General features: G+C 43.9%; 1 protein-coding gene across 2 annotated transcripts in view; it reads left to right on the plus strand.

Moving 5' to 3' along the window:
• The window catches only part of LOC115151647 (microtubule-associated protein 1B), a 53,184-nt gene extending 33,368 nt beyond the window's left edge, over window positions 1–19,816 (plus strand). Inside the window, exons 1-6 of one of the 2 annotated variants that reach the window (XM_029695758.1) lie at window positions 4,860–5,335; window positions 9,335–9,417; window positions 11,958–12,098; window positions 12,216–15,510; window positions 15,654–15,877; window positions 16,227–19,816. In XM_029695758.1, the coding sequence (XP_029551618.1) occupies window positions 5,128–5,335; window positions 9,335–9,417; window positions 11,958–12,098; window positions 12,216–15,510; window positions 15,654–15,877; window positions 16,227–16,382 (4,107 nt within the window). In that variant the 5' untranslated portion in view covers window positions 4,860–5,127 and the 3' untranslated portion in view covers window positions 16,383–19,816. Of the gene's footprint in view, window positions 1–4,859; window positions 5,336–9,334; window positions 9,418–11,957; window positions 12,099–12,215; window positions 15,511–15,653; window positions 15,878–16,226 lie in introns of those variants that run through there. The other variant, XM_029695757.1, reaches the window with a different exon arrangement.
• Window positions 19,817–20,911: the final 1,095 nt, after the last annotated feature.

The raw sequence follows: 20,911 nt of genomic DNA on the forward strand, positions 1-20,911 counted from the left end.
TTGTCCAGGGTCACGCCAAGGCTCTTAGCACTCTGGGAGGAGGACACAATGGAGTTGTCACCCGTGATGGCGAGATCATGGAACGGGCAGTTCTTTCCCGGGAGGAAGAGCAGCTCCGTCTTGCCGAGGTTCAGCTTGAGGTGGTGATCCGTCATCCACACTGATATGTCTGCCAGACATGCAGAGATGCGATTCGCCACCTGGTTATCAGAAGGGGGAAAGGAGAAGATGAATTGTGTGTCGTCTGCGTAGCAATGATAGAGACCATGTGAGGATATGACAGAGCCAAGTGACTTGGTGTATAGTGAGAATAGGAGAGGGCCTAGAACTGAGCCCTGGGGGACATTTGATCTGTATGCTGAAGCCTGGAAATGCCAGATTGCTCAGGGTGGGATAAGTCCTACAATTTGAATTGGTTTCTGTGAGATCCAGACGCCAACAAGCAACCTCTTTTTGTAGAAGAACCTAGAAGCCTGGCACACAAGACTAAAGCTTGAGAAGTTTTATTCCTCTACACCTCAACCATACAGCGTCAGCTGAGTAGCTCCTTCAGACTGTTATTTGTATAGTTTGCAGTGTAGTTTGTGTGGAGTGTTAGTTGGGAGAACAGAGAAATGAGACAGGTGGCTGATGGAAAGCACCTTCCTCTCTCTGCAGCCCATCTTCCTTCACAGTCACCAAGACATAGCAACTTTCTCCTCTGGTATGAAGCATTACCTCGCCCCACCATCAGTCCCCACTCACACTTGCTCATGCTAGCTTGCTAGCTCAGGCCGTCACAACTGGGCATCTGTGAAATTACTACTACTACTACTGTATTGCTGCAGTGCTCCACTATGGAAGCCGTGCTGCCTAGCCTCTTCCGGCCAACAGGCTGACTAATGGCAGGCCAGCTGTTGAGTGTGTGTGTTTTTACACTAGTGGAGTGCTGCTGGGCAGGGTGGTGCTGAGCTTGGCTGCAGGCTGGGGGAGCAGAGAATCAGGTGGTGTGTCAGTGTCTGCTTGATCTCATTTCACAGGACAACCAGTTTAACCTTATACAAGAATGATTCATGAAAACTACCTAATTCAAATGAGTTGGAATTAGTACACATTAGAATGTGTGTGTGTATATATTAGGGGGATAGTTGCCTAACAGAGTAATAACAAAGCTTTAGCACCATTATTACTGTATAGCCATTAGCTAATGATGACTGAATGGCGCCGGAAGAAATGGCAGCAGTTTTATGGGCGCCCAACCAATTGTGCTGTTATGTGTTTGCGTTATTTGTAAATTATTTTGTACATAATGTTTCTGCAACCGTATCTTACGGCAAGAAATTGCTTCTGGATATCAAGACAGCGATCACTCACCTCAGATTAGACGAAGATGTTTTCTTCAACAAGCAGGACGCACAGAACATTCTCCTAACACCCAACAAGGCCAACATCCCTTATTGACAAGAGGAAGAGACACAGGTACAAAGGACACAGAGCGGGGTGCCTCGTAAGGATTTGCAGAAGGCGAATGGGAAAGCGGCCGTTACCGTCAATATTACTCGCCAACGTGCAATCATTGGACAATAAATTAGACGAGGTACGATCACGAATATCCTACCAACGGGACATCAAAAACTGTAATATCTTATGTTTCACGGAATTGTGGCTGAATGATGACATGGATATTCAGCTAGCGGGATATACGCTACACCGGCAAGATAGAACAGCACACTCCGGTAAGATGAGAGGGGGGGGGGGGGGGTCTGTGCATATTTGTAAACAACAGCTGGTGCACGAAATCTAAGGAAGTCTCTAGATTTTGCTCGTCTGAAGTAGAGTATCTTGTGATAAAATGCAGACCACACTATTTGCCTAGAGTTTTCAGCTATACTTTTCGTGGCTGTTTATTTACCACCACAGACGGATGCTGGCACTAAGACTGCACTGAGTCAGCTGTATAAGGAAATAAGCAAACAGGAAACCGCTCACCCAGAGGTGGCACTTCTAGTGGCCGGAGACTTTAATGCAGGGAAACTTAAATCAGTTCTACCTAATTTCTATCAACATGTTAAATGTGCAACCAGAGGGGGAAAAAACCATTCTAGATCACCTGTACTCCACACACAGAGACGTGTACAAAGCTCTCCCTCGCCCTCCATTTGGTAAATCCGACCACAATTCTATCTTCCTAATTCCTTCTTACAAGCAAAAATTTAAAGCAGCAAGCTCCAGTGACTCGGTCTATAAAAAAAGTGGTCAGGTGAAGCAGATGCTAAACTACAGGACTGTTTTAATGTCACAGACTGGAACATGTTCCGGGATTCTTCTGATGGCATTGAGGAGTACACCACATCAGTCATTGGCTTTTATCAATAAGTGCATCGAGGATGCCGTGCCCACAGTGACTGTACGTACATACCCCAACCAGAAGCCATGGATTACAGGCAACATTCGCACTGAGCTAAAGGGTAGAGCTACTGCTTTCAAGGTGCGGGACTCTAACCCGGAAGCTTCTAAGAAATCCTGCTGTGCCCTCCGACGAACCATCAAACAGGCAAAGCGTCAATACAGGGCTAAGATTGAATCGTACTACACCGGCTCTTGTCTTATGTGGCAGGGCTTGAAAACTATTAGACTACAAAGGGAAGCACAGCTGCGAGCTGCACGGTGACACGAGCCTACCAGACGAGCTAAATCACTTCTCTGCTCGCTTCGAGGCAAGCAACACTGAGGCATGCATGAAAGCATCAGCTGTTCCGGACGACTGTGTGATCACCCTCTCCGTAGCCGACGTGAGTAAGACCTTTAAACAGGTCAACATTCACAAGGCTGCGGGGCCTGACGGATTACCAGGATGTGTGCTCCTTGCATGTGCTGACCAACTGGCAGGTGTCTTCACTGACATTTTCAACATGTCCCTGATTTGAGTCTGTAATACCAACATGTTTCAAGCAGACCACCATGGTTCCTGTGCCCAAGAACACGAAGGCAACCTGCCTAAATGAGTACAGACCCGTAGCACTCACCTCCGTAGCCATGAAGTGTTTTGAAAGGCTGGTAATGGTTCACATCAATACCATTATCCCAGAAACCCTAGATCCACTCCAATTTGCATACCGCCAAACAGATGATGCAATCTCTATTGCACTCCACACTGCCCTTTCCCACCTGGACAAAAGGAACACCTATGTGAGTATTCAATGACTACAGCTCAGCGTTCACCACCATAGTACCCTCAAAGCTCATTACTAAGCTAAGGATCCTGGGACTAAATACCTCCCTCTGCAACTGGATCCTGGACTTCCTGACGGGCTGATCCTCAACACTGGAGCCCCTCAGGGGTGCGTGCTCAGTCCTCTCCTGTACTCCCTGTTCACCCACAACTGCATGGCCAGGCACGACTCCAACACCATTAAGTTTTCAGACGACACAACAGTGGTAGGCCTGATCACTGACAATGACGAGACAGCCTATAGGGAGGAGGTCAGAGACCTGGCTGGGTGGTGCCAGAATAACAACCTGTCCCTCAACGTAACCAAGGCTAAGGAGATGATTTTGGACTACAGGAAAAGGAGGACCAAGCACGCCCCCATTCTTATCGACGCGGCTGTAGTGGAGCAGGTTGAGAGCTTCAAGGTCCTTGGTGTCCACATCACCAACAAACTAGAATGATCCAAACACACCAAGACAGTCGTGAAGAGGACACGACATAGCCTATTCCCCCTCAGGAAACTAAAACAATTTGGCATGGGTCCTCAGATCCTCAAAAGGTTCTACAGCTGCAACATCGAGAGCATCCTGACTGGTTGCATCACTGCCTGGTACGGCAATTGCTCGACCTCCGACCGCAAGGCACTTCAGAGGGTAGTTCGTACGGCCCAGTACATCACGGGAGCTAAGCTGTCTGCCATCCAGGAACTCTACACCAGGCGGTGTCAGAGGAAGGCCCAAAGACCCCAGCCACCCCAGTCATAGACTGTTCTCTCTACTACCGCATGGCAAGCGGTACCGGAGTGCCAAGTCTAGGACGACAAGGCTTCTCAACAGTTTTTACCCCCAAGCCGTAATATTCCTGAACAGTTAATCAATTGGCTACCTAGACTATTTGCATTGTGTGCCCCCCCCCAAACCCCTCTTTTACGCTGCTGCTACTCTGTTTATCATATATGCATAGTCACTTTAACTGTACATTCATGTACATACTACCTCAATTGGCCTGACCAACCAGTGCCCCCGCACATTGGCTAACCGGGCTTGTGTCCCACCACCTGCCAACCCCTCTTTTTACACTACTGATACTCTGTTAATCATGTATGCATAGTCACTTTAACCATATCTACATCTACATGTACATGCTACCTCAATCAGCCCTGCCTGTATATAGCCTCGCTACTGTTATAGCCTCGCTACTGTATATAGCCTAGCTACTGTTATTTTTTACTGTCTTTTTAACGGTTGTTTTTATTTCTTTACTTACCTTTTGTTCACTGAATACCTTTTTTGCACTGTTGGTTAGAGCCTGTAAATAAGCATTTCACTGTAAGGTCTACACCTGTTGTATTTGGTGCACGTAACAAATATACTTTGATTTGATGCTGACAGATGTTATCTGTTTTGAATAAGGGGACTTTGGCCCCTGTGAGGCTGACTGTTTCCTTTTATAGTTGGGGGACTGGGGCGGTTTACTGGCTGCCCTGGTTACTCGAGCAGCTGGTCCACTCCCAGCAACATGTCATGTAGCTCCTCCTGTGATTTACAGCTTAGATTAAAAAAACCTGCCTCTATCCTGGCAGAGTGCACTGCAGACACATGGGATGGTGGTGGTGGTGGTGGTGGGGTGGGGGGGGGGGGTGTGTGTCAGTGTCCCTGTGTGTAAGTTTGCATTGCTGTGAAATATTGAAACAGTGCTTTTGCAGGGTTGGATTCGGTGGCTGGGGAGGGGGTAGAAGAATGTTTGGATACACCTGCAAATGGCAAACCTTTAAAGAATTAGGATTCACCTCAAAAGTAATGGTTACAGAGGAGACTCATCACATCTGAAATATGGCAGCATCTTAAGCATATTCCTCTACCAAAACCCTAATTAAATTATTTTCCACAATTGCTACATATTGTGACTCATCCAGAGTTGAAGAGTAAAGGCAGAAAATGGAGCCGTGTAGCTGTTTCCTTTCAGCTGAATTGCTGTGGATATTGCAGGCCACTTTCAGCCTTGTTTTCCAGCAGCGTAGAATTATACACTGCAGTGTGTATATGGACAATAAGAACCTGACAGTGGAAGAAAGGATCTGCTCCAAGGGGAAAATGGTGCCAAAGCCCAGAGAGCCATCAAAGATGAGAGATGGGCAATTCCACAGTGAGATTCAGATTTTTCACTTCAGAATGTATGTCAAACAAAAAACAAAGTTAAATAAACCGTACAGCTCCATGCGCAAGGACTACTTTTAACAATTTCCACAAGGTTTTATAAAAACACATTTACTTGAAGAGCAATGCAGATGCAAAGTTTGGTAACAGAATGATGGCGCCAACAGCACAAGCTGTCATTCTGTTACCAAACTTTGCATCTGCACTGTTCTTCAAGGAAATGTGTTTTTGTAAAACAAGTCATCCTTGTGCATAATTTTCACATTTTCCTTGTGCATCACTCCATTATCGGGGAATTGCCCATATCAAGAAGGCAGGGAGATGAGGGGAAGAAAGCGTGAATTTTGTTGTAGGGTAATCCTTTGCTTAAAAGTCATGCTGTGGTGGTTTTAATTTGCCTCCGTCCAACGTGGTGGGGAGTCGGATGTTGCCCTAGGTGCCCCTCAAGTTTCCCCCTGCAGGGGGCACAGATCTCTGATAGGACAGGGCTCAACCAGACACAAAGCATGTGGAAAAGGCGGAGGTGGTCTTGAGAGCCTTGGTAGCCAGGTAGTCTTGACCCTTGTGGTAAATAATTCAAGTTATTCATGGTTGCAGCTAATATCTGTTCTGAGTTAGTGTATATAATGGTCCGTTAGTGTGAATCTATCTGGTCATGGGCCCTGATGAATTGTTCAAAATAGAATTAAGATAATTCTTTGCTTCCTTGTGCTATTGTGTTCTCTGGGGAAAAGCCTAGGCCCTGCAGCTGTTACAATGGCACCATGCTAGCACAACTAGCTCGACAGGAAGGAAGAAAGTGCTTCCTCATGTTTTGGGTTTCGTCTCTATGCAAGGGTCAAGGTTGGAGCTGGGGCCCTCTCTTTGATCATGTCTCTTTTACACATGCTGGTGACTGTAAAAAATAAATAAAATGGTTCCTCTTCTTGCAGCACAGGAAATAGAGTGAACTATGGTAATGAGAGGAGGGGTGGGAGGTTGGTACGCTAATGACATGGGGGGGGGGGGGGGGGGGGGGGGTGTTAAATGTAAGTAGTCCGGTGGCCATTTGATTAATTGTTCAGCAGTCTTATGGCTTGGGGGTAAAAGCTGTTAAGGAGCCTTTTGGTCCTAGACTTGGTGCTCTAGTACCGCTTGCCATGCGATAGCAGAGAAAACAGTCTGACTTGGGTGAATGGAGAGTGACAAATTTATGGGCTTTACTCTGACACCGCCTATTATATAGGTCCTGGATGGTAGGAATCTTCGCCCCAGTGATGTACTGGGCAGTGCGCACTACCCCTTGTAGCGCCTTGCGGTCAGATGCCGAGCAGTTGCCATACCAGGCGGTGATGCAACCTGTCAGAATGTTCTCGATGGTGCAGCTGTAGAACTTTTTGTTTATCTGTGGACCCATGACAAATCTTTGCAGTCTCCTGAGGGGGAAAAGGTTTTCTCGTGCCCTCTTCACGACTGTCTTGGTGTTTTTGGACAATTAAAGTTTGTTGGTGATGTGGACACCAATGAACTTGAAGCTCTCAACATTCTCCACTACAGCCCCGCCGATGTTAATAGGTGCCAGTTCGCCTTTTCCTGTTGTCCACGATCACCTCCTTTGTCTTGATCACGTTGAGGGAGAAGTTGTGGTCCTGGCACCACACTGCCAGTTCTCTGACCTCCCTATAGGCTTTCTCATCGTTGTCGGTGGTCAGGCCTACCATTGTTGTGTCGTCTGCAAACTTATTGATGGTGTTGGAGTCGTGTGATGAGCTTTGAGGGCACTATGGTGTTGAAGGCTGGGCTGTAGTCAATGAATAGCATTCTCACATAGGTGTTCCCTTTGTCCAGGTGGGAAAGGGCAGTGTGGAGTGCAATAGAGATTGCATCATCTGTGGATCTGTTTGGCGGTATGCAAATTGAAGTGGGTCTAGGGTTTCTGGGATAATGGTGTTACCAGCCTTTCAAAGCACTTCATGGCTATGGACGTGAGTGCTATGGGGCTGTAATCATTTAGGCAGGTTACCTTCGCTTCCTTGGGCACAGGGACTAGGGTGGTCTGCTTGAAACATGTTGGTATTACAGACTCGGTCAGGGAGAGATTGAAAATGTCAGTGAAGACACTTGCCATTTCGTCAGCGCATGCTCGCAATACACGTCATGGTAATCCGTCTGGCCCAGTGGCTTTGAATGTTGACCTGTTTAAAGGTCTTGCTCACATGGGCTACCAAGAGCGTTATCACAGTCATCCAGAACACCTGGTGCTCTCATGCATGCTTCTATGTTGCTTGCCTCGAAGCGGGCATAAAAGCTTGTCTGGTAAGCTCGCGTCACTGGGCAGCTCGCGTCTAGGTTTCCCTTTGTAGTCCGTAATAGTTTTCAAGCCCTGCCACATCCAACGATGTTTTCCCTAATGGGGGTGGTAACGCCTTAGCTACTTCCCTAATGGGGGTGGCAACGCCTTAGTTACTTTCCTAATGGGGTGGTAATCCAATTAAAGGCTCAATACCTGCTAGCACATATGACTACAGCAAGCAACAATCACATTCTCAATCTCCCTTCTTGACTGGCTGGACCATCTACACCAACAACCTGACTTGGACTGGGCCTTTGGGTAACTGTCCACTCGGTTTTGGGTCTACTGAGCTTTTGGTTAATGTGCATTTGAGCTGTTGTTCATATAGTAAGACATGGTGCGTTAAGTGACAACTTTTGCTGCTTCAATAGTGATACTGGATACACTCCAGAGACTTTGGTCTTTTGTCGGCTTCTCTTATCTTCAACTATAGGCTTGGCTAGTCATAAATTGCTTGTGCTGTTACTTTTACTTTTGAGTTATTCCTCTTTATCTTGCTGGAAGTCCTTTTCTTCCTCTCCCACAGCCTTATAGTGTGTTAGGCTATCAATATAACCCATAAAAAACATTGTCCTTGCTTTCTGCCGGGACTTCCATGATTATTTTACCTTTTAGAGCATGTAGCCCCGGTCGTGAAACAGTTTCACCACCCCTCCCATTTCGTCTTGTGAGTCGTTGTGGCAAATTGTTGGCTAAATGGAGATGTTTGGTGCAGCGCATGAGTGAATGTCTCTTTATTCTGGCATGTGATGCAGTCGGAGGAGTGTGGATCACAGGTTGTTTATTCAGCCTGAATAGCCTCAGTATGTCATTGCAGCTTTTGGAGCATGGGAATAACTAGAATTATTAACAAATATAGCCTAAAACAAAAACATATGATATTTCAAAAGCTTTGCCTTTTTGTTTCTTTTGAGTTGTATACCATTATTGTATAGATGTTGGCTTTTTTTGGTAACCAGTTTGTTTGTTTTTGTCTTATTCAAGACCGTTGAATCAATACCATTCGAACTACTGTTAAGTCATGTTTTGTTGAGACTGTCATTTGGGGTATTTTGTTTTTGCCTCAGACTTGTTTCAGTTCCTTGCCTGGTGTTTGTCCTGTTCTCTCTTCAGACCTGCACTAAAAGCTACAGTCACACTGCTGGCCCAGGGTTTATCTTTAGGCTATGCAAAACTCTGTGCCTTAATGTCATCGGCGTTGTTGCCTTCTCTTTAGAGGCATTCCACCCAGGGACGTGTCTATAGACTGGTTGTTTCTGATGCTGGCAGAGCTCTTTCTCTGGCTATGCTCAAGACTTAACTGTACGCTGAATGCCTCTACATCTGCTAAACGATTTACTGTAAGATCTTTCAGATTGGATTTTGACTTCTGATTTGCACAACCTGTTGAACCATTTTAGTGGATGCATGGTCTGTTATTCCCAAACTCTCCACATATAGCCTACTGCCATTAGCCTGTGTGGGCCGTTTCATTCAGACCATCTGTCTCTTTTAGTGTAGTCTGTAAATGAAACAGACTAATTGCCTAGTACCCATTGTTTGCCGGTCTAAAGGAACAGGCTATGTTCCTTTTTTAACCCCTCATCTCCTGGAGGACGCCTTTTCGCTTCTCCTTACTCTCAGGTTTCTGACCACCATTTCTCTCCTTTCTTCTAGGTCAGAGGACACTGCAGCACGGTGGAGATGTTCTGGATACCCAGGTGATGGTGAACCCATCCCATGAGTTGGTCTGCTCAGAGGTGAGACCTAATTAGGCTAAATCTCTCACTGTTAGCATCAGACCTTGTTGTTGAAGTCTTTATTTAATAGCTCAGTTGGTAGAGTATGGTGTTTGCAACGCCAGGGTTGTGGGTTCGATTCCCACGGGGGGCCAGCATAGAAAAAAAATGTATGAAATGAAATGTATGCATTCACTACCGTAAGTCGCTCTGGATAAGAGCGTCTGCTAAATGACTAAAATGTAAAATGTTGTGGGTAGTCTATATTCATTTTAAAATACTGGGAAATAAACTATGTTCAGAATGATAAAATCACATCGTTATGAAAGTCAGTATTTATTTTATTTTATTTCACCTTTATTTAACCAGGTAGGCAAGTTGAGAACAAGTTCTCATTTACAATTGCGACCTGGCCAAGATAAAGCAAAGCAGTTCGACAACATACAAAAACACAGAGTTACACATGGAGTAAAACAACATACAATCAATGATGCAGTAGAAAAAAATAAGACTATATACAATGTGAGCAAATGATGTGAGATAATGGAGGTAAAGGCAAAAAAATGCCATGGTGGCAAAGTAAATAAAGTATGGCAAGAAAAAACACTGGAATGGTAGATTTGTAGTTTGAAGAAAGTTAAAAGTTAAAATATAAATAATATGGTGCAAAGGAGCAAAATAAATAAATACAGTAGGGGAAAAGGTAGTAGTTTGGGCTCAATTAAAGATGGGCTATGTACAGGTGCAGAGATCTGTGAGCTGCTCTGACAGCTGGTGCTTAAAGCTAGTGAGGGAGATAAGTGTTTCCAGTTTTAGAGATTTTTGTAGTTCGTTCCAGTCATTGGCAGCTGAGAACTGGAAGGAGAGACGACCAAAGGAGGAGTTGGCTTTAGGGGTGACCAGAGAGATATACCTGCTGGAGCGCGTGCTACTGGTGGGTGCTGCTATGGTGACCAGTGAGCGGAGATAAGGGGGGACTTTACCTAGCAGGGTCTTGTAGATGACCTGGAGCCAATGTGTTTGGCGACGATGATGAAGTATTACATAGTATTAAAGGGGAAGTTCAACCATTTTTACACATGGCCTTATTTACACTCCTTTTGTGTAGTTGATCCCCCCCAAAAACTTGTATTTATATTTTGTTTTGTTAATAAGAAAATTGGTTGACATTTTCATTGTAGTCAATGGCAAGTGATGACTCAGTAAAATTGCTATTTGTAGACATTTTGCTAAGGTTTGCTCTGATTTGCATAGCTATTGCTTTGTTCTGAGATGGAAACGATCAAATTTCTCATATGACATCTGCACTACGCACTGCCATCGCATAACACGCTTCTTTTCCCTGCCATCTGGCTCTCATTTCATACTGGAAATCAAATCGTGTTGCTGCTGTAATGATTCACAAAACCCTCCTCATTCGAACCTACATAATCTACTTTAGCCTGTGCCTGATGCTTAATGCACTTGCGATATATTAGAATGCATTAAATGGCGAAATATAAAGTCGATCTCTTGCTTTGTGTTCTCTGCAAGTGTATCTGTTGGTAATTTCAGGTATTTTTTTTTCAATGTTATGCCTGAACAAACATTTTTACATTTACATTTTAGTCATTTAGCAGACGCTCTTATCCAGAGCGACTTACAGTAGTGAATGCATACATTTCATACATTTTTTTTCTCCATACTGGTCCCCCGTGGGAAGTGAACCCACAACCCTGGTGTTGCAAACACCATGCTCTACCAACTGAGCCACAGTTTGCAGTAGGCTTAGTACTGGACATGTAAACAGTAATTCTTGAAATATTTTCTCGGGGAAGGGATGGGGGATGAGGATTTTTCCACATTGAAGTGCTGCTTTTCATCAGTGTGAATTTGAGATTATTTTTATACCATTAACAGTAGAATATTGCCATAGAGTTTTTTATTGATAGATTGCCTTTTTATCATGAAAATGTTACTTTTTATATATAGCTTAAATATTATGTGGACACCCCTTCAAATTAGTGGATTCGGTTATTTCAGCCACACCCGTTGCTGACAGGTGAATAAAATCGAGCACACAACCATGCAATCTCCATAGACAAACATTGGCAGTAGAATGGCCTTACTAAAGAGCTCAGTAACTTTCAACGTGGCACCGTCATAGTATGCCACCTTTCCAACAAGTCAGTTTGTAAAATTTCTGCGGTGGTAGAGCTGCCCCGTTCAACTGTAAGTGCTGTTATTGTGAAGTGGAAACATCTAGGAGTGTATCCTTTTGTTTTGATCACTTGATTACATTGTATACCTTTAAATCTGGGTTGATTGTGGCCTTTGGTATGCATTTAATTTGGATCAAAATGAAGGTCTTATCTGGCCATAACATAATGCCATTTTGACCTTTTTATCATATTATAGACTGTAAACAGGCTGATGTTGACACACAAAAAACTTGAATGAGAGGCCTTGTTTCTCTGTGTGCCCTGTAACACGAACACAGTCTATACTATTGCCCTATTTGGAGTAGTAAAGGCTACTAAATGGAGCTTCATTTTCATGACTTTTTCTTTCCATTTCACTAGGTGCGCCGGCTTATATCTGATGTGTCTCGCCACAAGTTGTTGGTTCTTGCTGGACAATGTGTTGAAGAGGCAGGAGATCTGGTCTTACAAACAGGATGTTTCTCTCTGAGTGACTTCATTCAGATATTCGCTGATGAGGAGGTGAATTCATATTTGATCTGTAACTTTGAATGAATATTACAGTAAATCTAAATTCAAAAGCATTATTCATAAGCTGGTGAAGGGATTTACATCAAACCATTCTATCTCTTTGAACAGATTGGAGAGTTGTTGAGCTCTGCAGACCCCACACAAAAAGCTAACCTCACGCTGAGTTGTCCCAACTCTGGGGTGTGGAAGAACTCTGTTTTGGAGAAACACAACCTACAAGACTTCATCAACATCAAAACAAACCCACCATCAGTGTTACCTGAAATGGAAGGTCTGCAAGAGTTCACAGAATACCTCTCAGAGTCCCTGGAGCCACAGTCTCCTTTTGAGCTGCTAGAGCCCCCCAGTACTGTGGGCTTCCTCAAACTCTCCCGCCCCTGCTGCTACCTATTTCCAGGTGGGAGAGGAGACTCTGCCTTCTTTGCTGTTAACGGTTTCAACGTTCTGGTCAATGGTGGGTCAGATCCTCGCTCCTGTTTCTGGAAACTGGTTAGACATTTGGACAGAGTTGACTCCCTGCTCCTCACCCACATTGGTGCGGACAATCTGCCAGGGGTGAACAGTCTTCTCCAAAGGAAAGCAGTAGAACTGGAGGAGGAACATTCTACTGACTCTCAGATCAATGAGGACTGGATGAAAAATCTAATTTCCCCTGAGATTGGGGTTGTTTTCCTTAATGCTCCAGAGAGATTGAAGTCATTCCTGAGTGATCCCAAAGAACTGCGGAGCTGCGACCAAGTGGCACTCACTTTGCAACACCTTGAAAAGCTAACAATCAATCCAGAACCTCTTAGTCGCTCAAATGGACCCAGCATTGATCCTCTTATTCTTTTCCAGAAGATGGGAGTTGGTAGACTAGAGCTGTACATTCTTAACCCAGTCAAAGGCAGTAAAGATCTTGAGGCTTTCATGAAGACCTGGCCCGGCAATGGATCTAACATAAAAGGCTCAGAGATGCCCCTGTCTTGCCTTGTCTCCATCTCTGCTCTACTGGTGTGGCATCCTGCCAGTCCTCAAGAGAAGATCATTCGAGTTCTCTTCCCTGGGTGTACTCCGCAGGCCAAGATTCTTGAAGGACTTGAGAAAGTAAAGCATCTAGAATTCCTGAAACATCCAGCCGTGAGCCTCAGGGACCTTGAAGCATCCAAATCAGATAAACAACCAAAACGTGCAGAGAGTCGGGAGAGTCTTAAGTCCCTGTCCAAGGATTCAAGACCTAGCAGTGCCTTGCTGAAGGACAAAGTTGGACGTGGGGATGTTAAAAAGCAAGACATGAAGTCCAAACCCAAGGCTCCAAGTGACATTGCAAATAAAGAATGGAAGGAAGGGGAAGATAAGTCCAAATTGAAGGATGGGGATGCTAAACAAAGGCCTCCAAAGGCTGAAAAGCTTTTGCCAAAGAAAGAACCTTTAAAGGATGAGAAAAAAGAAGTAAAAAAGGATGAGAAAGCCTCCGCAGGTGTTGTTAAAAAGGAAGAGAATTTGGAGAAAAAGAAAGAACCAGTTAAGAAAGAAACTCTTGGTCCAAGACACAAGAAAGACATCAAACATGATCAAAAGAAGGATATCAAGAAGGAGGTAAAGCCAGAGGAGAGGAAACCAACAAAACCTCTCAACAAGGATGTCAAAAAAGCGACAACTGGACCTTCATTAGGAAACGCAGAGGCAAAAAAGTCCTTAGTCAAGAATGGAACATTGAAGAAGGATACAATCCCTAAGAAAGACTCATTGAACAAGGCGGCAAAGCTAAAGACGGATAAAAAGGAGCCGGAGAATCAAAAAGCTTCTGCCTCTGTGGGGGATGCTGATCGTTCCAAAATGTCAACGCCTGAAGACATGACAGCGGAATTCGAGAACCTCAGAGCAGAAAATGCAAAGTCAGAGAAAAGGACTGCTGTTGTAGTGAACACTATAGCGACAGAGAATGGATCAAGAGCAAATGCAGAGAGGGGGGACATCTTGGAAAGTCCACAAAAGTTCAGCTGCATGGTGACTCTGCCAAATCCAGAGAAAGCCCTGGGAACCACTTCGCCTCTTGCCAAAACTCCTAAAAGTGATCACAGCGTGAACTTTGATCTCACACCAACTGAATATAGGCTACTTGATGGGGCCCTGAGAAATGGGCAAGAAGATGCATGCACTAGCTCAGATGAGAAGACTTTAGAGTTGGTCTCCCCTGCCGACTCAGCCCCTAATAGCGCTGGGCATACCCCTTTCCACCAATCACCTGAAGAGGATGCTCAGGGCTCTGGTGAGGACAGTAGTCTCGGGGGAAGGGTGCCTAGCCTTGGGTTTGAAGACTGCCACGTCATGGGTTCTTGCAGGAACTCCGAGGTAGGCTCCTTGAGGGGGAACCTAGAAAACTCCACGTCATCCCAGGACAAACAATCAAGTCTTTTGACACTAAGTCCCTTCATGCTGCCTGACTCTGTCTCACCCAATATTACCTCCATGCCTGCTGAAATCGGTTCCCCACACTCGACAGAAGTTGACGAGTCTCTTTCCGTGTCTTTTGATCAGGTGCTCCCATCTATTGATGAGTCACCCAAGGGAGACCATATGGACAGGTCCTACTCAAATGGGCATTTTGCCGATTCTGACCCCAAAATGGGGATGTCCTTACCCTTGAGTACATCTCATAACATGCGTCCACCAGGGGATGGCTCAGAGGAACGCCTTCCTGGACTACATGGTCTTCTCCCTGACGCTCCCCATGATGTCGACCTCTGCCTGGTCTCACCCTGTGAATTCAAGCACTCAAAGTCCCCAGAGAACCAACAGCAGCATCTGTCTCTAGGGCTAGCCACGGGTAGCCCGCGAGAACTCTCTGAAGACAGCAACCACTCCCAGGAGCTAGCTAAGCCACAATGCGCAATTAATAGTGATCGACATTCACCTCAAGGCCAGGAGACCCCTCCCATGTCTGCTAGTGAATCCCTTAACACAGCCACAGATTCAGACATACCCCCAGGGACTGAAGACTGCCCTTCCATCACTGCAGACATGGACTCTGACGAGGACTCTGGGAGTTTCCTGCCCCACCATCCACATGACCATCCCAGCTCTTACTACTCCAACAGGGGAGCACAATATTCCTCTCAGGACCCTCCCCCAGCCCCAATGAAGGATCTGCCCCCCTTGCCGCCCCAGCCCGGTACCTGCATGACTGACCCTGAGGCTGATGCGCCAAGCAAGACCTCAAAGAGTGCCGCCACAAAAACCAAGAAACCAGCCGGGGTCACACAGAGGTCAGCGTCAGCCTCCAGTACAGCTCTGAACAGCAAGACCAAGGCTGGCAGCACAACTGGTACATTGAAGACCACCTCAAGCCTTGACACAAGGCCTTCATCCCGCAATACCACTAGTGGCTCCAGACCTGGAACTTCAAAGTCAGTTTCTTCAGGTAGGCACAGACAGGGTTTTACACTTTGAATGATGGCATATTAACATCTTTCATTACTTGCTTTCTAAAATAATTGTTTGTACTTGCAAGTTATTGTAATACATTTAGTCTTCTTATGTCTAACTCAACTATCTGTCCTGCAGGTTCTCTGGGCAGTAAGGTCAGTGCAGCTGGAAGTGCACCAGTTTATTTGGACATGGCTTATCTCCCCTCTGGTTGTGCCTCTGCCACCATTGACGTGGAGTTCTTCCGACGCCTGCGCTCCTCCTGCTACATCGTCAGTGGCGACGAGCCCCTGAAGGAGTCAGTCATGAGACCCATTCTCGACGCTCTACTGGAGGGAAAGACTGCCTGGCCCGATGTACAGGTCAGCCCCCAATCTTCTCATTTCTCTTTTTCTATGTACATTTGTAGAATGTCAACAAATGTAGACTCCGCTAAATGACGTTGCCACGAGCAGCTCCAGAGATATTGAGATGAGAGAGATGCAGTATTTGCGCATGTGTACAGGTTCGCTTCATGCTGTTTACAGTGTGTTAGCCAGGGTACCAAAACAGTGGAGAAGTTGAGCCTCACACTTCAATGCTCTTAGTTGTTGCGGAAATTGACCTACTATGCTGTTTACTTTCTGCATCTACATCATATCGCGGAGTCTACCTTTCAGTCTGTCTACTATGTTCTCGTTTGAATTTGCCCTTCTACCTTTCCACTCTCAGGTAACCCTGATCCCCACCTTTGACTCGCTGACGATGCACGAGTGGTACCAGGAAACCCATGAGAGGCAGAGAGAGCTGGGTATCACCGTGTTGGGCAGCAACAGCACTGTGGCCATGCAGGAGGAGACCTTCCCTGCCTGCAAAGTGGAGTTCTGAGAGGGGTGAAACGAGATGAAGTTACAAATCCCTGCCCTCTTACCCACCAAAGTATCTCACCTCCTTCACCTTCTCTTAAATTGTGATGGACTAATTTCCCCCATCTACAACTGATGATTTCCCACCCCAGCATGCTTCAAGTATAGCCTGGTGGATTAGCAGGCCTTGCTCATCCTTTCAATCTTATCAATATAAAAAAAGCAAACACTCTGACCCATCTTTGTCTTGGGTACGTCTATGCCATGGAAATGAAGGCAGAACATGAATATGTCCAAGAGTCTTTGGTCTACCAACATGAAGAAAGGTTGTTCATTATGAATGCTAGGTAAGGTGGAGCTTGAAGACTGTCTATAGTAATCGAAGTTCCTCACATTTCTTACCATTAGCCAGGTAGTTGTGATCCAAGTCCGCGACAGCTCAAAGGAGACTAGTCGACAGCTGTACGAAACCCTCTGCCTCAATGGGGCTGAACTCATGAGTTCTTCCTTCACGATTATTTCATCCGTATAACATTTCATAGGTATATTTAGGCCTACACCCATTTGCACAGTTATCAATTTCCAAAGACAATGGAACCACAGTGAGTGAAGGAGTGTTACAGTAGAATATGATGTTAAAAGGCAGAGGGTGTGTGTGAGGAGGTGAATATGGGATAGATGTCTCCTGGTGCACTGGTAAAACATGGAGACCTCAGCACTTACTGAAGGACAACATGTTTCTGCATCCCATTTTAGTTTCATAGACGGTCTATGAACATTGAGGAGATGGCCAATGTCTTTGCAGGTAATGATATGCATGTGAACAGAAGAATTACCCCGACATTGACAAAAGAATGTCCAAGTTTCAAGAAATCGTTTTTTTGTGTAACATTTATATCAGTCACTTTAACCCTTCATGTAGAGTACATACTGTATGGGGATACACTTTTGACATTGTCTTTTTAAATGAAATAACTAGGTCAATTCTAGGTAATGATTTGTACTAAAATGAAATACTAATACGTATTGGTTGATGGAAGGCAATAAAAAATGCAGTATTTTATGTACAAACTCATGACTGAATTACAGTTTTACTACTTAGTAGTTATTTCATTAGAAAGGACACTGAATGAAGTGTAAACCCTACAGTATATTTCCACACTAATAAATCATTTTTTTGTGAAACACTATGTCTACCGCCGGCAGGTCTAGTATTTCTGATTATGACAAAAGTCAGGTCAAGAAGACCCTAACCCTCAATCTTGTTTGTATTCAATAATATTTTGCATTGGTGCCCAGGATATCAACTGTATCCAAACCCCTATTTGAGTCCCTCTCCAAGACCAGATTTTCTTCTAATTGTAATATATCATGTCAATGGGACCATTCTATGTCACATGCTCCATAGAGGGTAAGCTTCACTGAAGAGGGATACTTAGATATGCTAATAGGGAAGTCATCAGAAATACTTTGCAAGACAGTACATTACATTTCTCTCAGTGGCTTATTATTGTGCAGAAGTGAATAAGTGCTAAAACAGATGTTTAACAACAAAGAAAAATCTGTTATATCAGCAATCGTTTGTGTATTCGGTTAATACCAGTAGAATGTAGAGTAGATGGCTTTATCTGTGAATGTGGACGCTTTTAGCCTCTCAAAACAGATTGGGTCCAAATGCATGCCCACAACATTACTTGTGGACCAAGCACTCACTGTGTTATAATGCTCTTTATTGCGAAGGATATTTTCATTTTATTCAAGAAGAAGGAATATGGAAGGATTTTAACATTTCTTATTACTTGAGTTAAATAACTCTTATTCTTAGAACAACTTTTTTTTGTTTTTTTACTACAGTTGAAGTGATCGTTTTTGTTGCATGCAGAGTTATACAAGCATGCAGATCCCACGTTTTCTTTTGTTAGTTTTTAAGTTCTAATTGAATATCAGTTTAATGTAATATCACATCTGGTATTAAAGCAAACTAATGCCATGGTTCATCCAGAGCACACTGTACATTTGAAGACGTCATCATGTGAAAAGGGTGTGTGCAGCCAGCCACATTTAGGCAGATCATAGAATTCCAATTATTTCATACAGAAAGATGTAAAATCCTGTTTCTTATCAATTCATTAACAATTCTATTTATTCATTTTTCCTAAATTATTGAGTTATCTTTTTATATATACATATATATCTCAATAATGTGGTGTGGCTACTTCATCATTTGCAATCCTTTTGGTTAGCAACCGGCTGCTCACATGATATCATAAGCCAATGGCAGGACAGAGCAAGCAGAACCGATCTCACATTGTTCTTCTGAAAGAACGGCATGTTTTTTTTGGTACTAGCCATAATAAGTCTGAGCAAAAATGATTGAAAATAGATTGCATTTCATTGGTCACTTATTTGGATATATATTTCACACTAATGGAGTTAAGAATTATCTCATCGTTAACTCAACTTTGACTATAACAAATCAGTCCCATCATGTCCATGTAAAGATATGTCCATTTAACGTGTGCCATTTATGTCACAGATTTTGGACTCTGAATGCATTGGTTTGGATATTGTGTGGCTCTTACGCCCTCTGCTGTCCATAGCATTTCTTGGCTAGCTGTTCTTAAAGCTGTATTCATAGATAATTACAGTTCTCCTGTGGCCAAAAGGATAGCATGGGCAAGGCCATTGAGGGATTCCACCATTTTAATGTAGTCAACTGGATGGGATTTCCAACTTCATTGGCTAATCCCTCCTGGTGACCCTGTTGAAGTCATGTCCAACCGGGTCATCAGGAGGGATCTGCCAATTGTGAAGAAGAAGAAAATTGTCAAAGACTCTATAATGGCACAGATACAAAGATGAGTCCTCCATCTCTGTAGATGTGTGTATTTTGAAAGCAATGTTCAGTGGTATATTTGGCTCATTGGAATAGTTCTAAACATTGGCCCTGTATTTCTGTGCCTCTGTTTCCATCCCTGCTCCATTATAATTAAAGTATTCGAATGAGATACCTCTGTCATAATACAAGTGACCGTAGCACAAAACGAATGTTCCAATCTGTAAATCAGGCCCCAAAATAAATAAACACATTTTAAGTTAATACGCTCTTGCTCTTTGGACATTTTGTGAGTTAGTACATCGTTTCTTTAATGCTATGTTTTTTTGTGCTATATTTTTCGTAGTTATATACAACTCTTTTCCCCTGCACTTATAAATGTATGTATGCTTGTCTATGTCCATACCCTGTTGGTGGTTCACTCATCACACTTGCAAGTTTCTGGACTTCACCCAGTAAATGCTATGAATGTTGGTCAAATTTTCCAAAGACTGCTGGTTTCCGCAGTGTCAAGTGGGTGGGGTGGTAGTTGGATAATGACAGTGGATAGATAATTCAGTATAGAAACACTAATTTTAGTTTTTCGCTTTTTCAATAAATATACCCCTTTTATAAATCTGTGCGCTTTGTAATTGGTGTTATTTCCCTGACTTTCAACCAGTGGGGGCTCCTCAGAGGAGGAAGGGGAGGACCATCCTCAGTGAATTTAATAAAAATTGTAAAACATGTAAAAAGTTAACCTTTTTAGATTAAACTGTACTAAATATAATCTTGTCACCAAATTATTGATTAAAACACATTTACAATGAAGGTCTACAGTAGCCTCAACAGCACTCACTAGGGTAACACCATGGTGTAACCGGAGGATAGCTAGCTTCCGTCGTCCTCTGGGTAAATTGATTTCAATACCTAACCTAGGAGGCTCATGGTTCTCACCCCCTTCCATAGACTTACACAGTAATTATGACAACTTCCGGGGGACGTCTTCCAACCTATCAGGGCTCTTGCAGCATGAACTGAAATGGTGTCCACCCAATCAAAGTATCCGAGAGTGAATCTAGGACTGAAAGCATAAGCTACAGCTAGCTAGCACTGCAGTGGATGAAATGTGGCAAGTTGTTGACTCAAAGAGAGACACAATAGTTAAATAGTTTAGAACAACTTAATTTATTCCAATATGAAGGAGAAGCAAGAGATTTCATTCTTTTTCACTTTCAGTTTAACTTACTTAGCTAGCAAATGCAGCTAGCCTACTCAAGTGCCCTGCTCAAACAGAGGGATGTTATGTTAGCTAGCTGGCTATGACTATCCAACACAACACTGGATCTCTTCCAAGTCCAGGTATTTATTTTGGTTTTACAAATTTATTGCCACCGGGGCCCACCAGTGTAAGTGCAAAACTTCTGTTTACTGTAACGTTACTGCATGATTGTAGCTGGTTTACTAATACATTAGTTCAATTAGCTATGTTGAAAATGTTATTTTAGCTAATATTGTGACAATAATGTAGGCTGTGTGTAGCGGTTATGATGTGGTTTGGCTTGGAAAGGATTTTTGGCCTGGTCACTTACAGCTGATGTGTTGTGCATTGAAGTCCACAAGTGAAGGGACATGATGGGAGGAGGAATACAACGTGGCTGTAATGAAAGTTAACGTTCCACCGATTCTGTTGAAAAAAAAAGTTCCTTAAATGGAACAAAACTGGAAAAAATATA

This window comes from Salmo trutta, chromosome 17 (assembly GCF_901001165.1).
Source record: "Salmo trutta chromosome 17, fSalTru1.1, whole genome shotgun sequence".
Lineage (NCBI taxonomy): Eukaryota > Metazoa > Chordata > Actinopteri > Salmoniformes > Salmonidae > Salmo > Salmo trutta.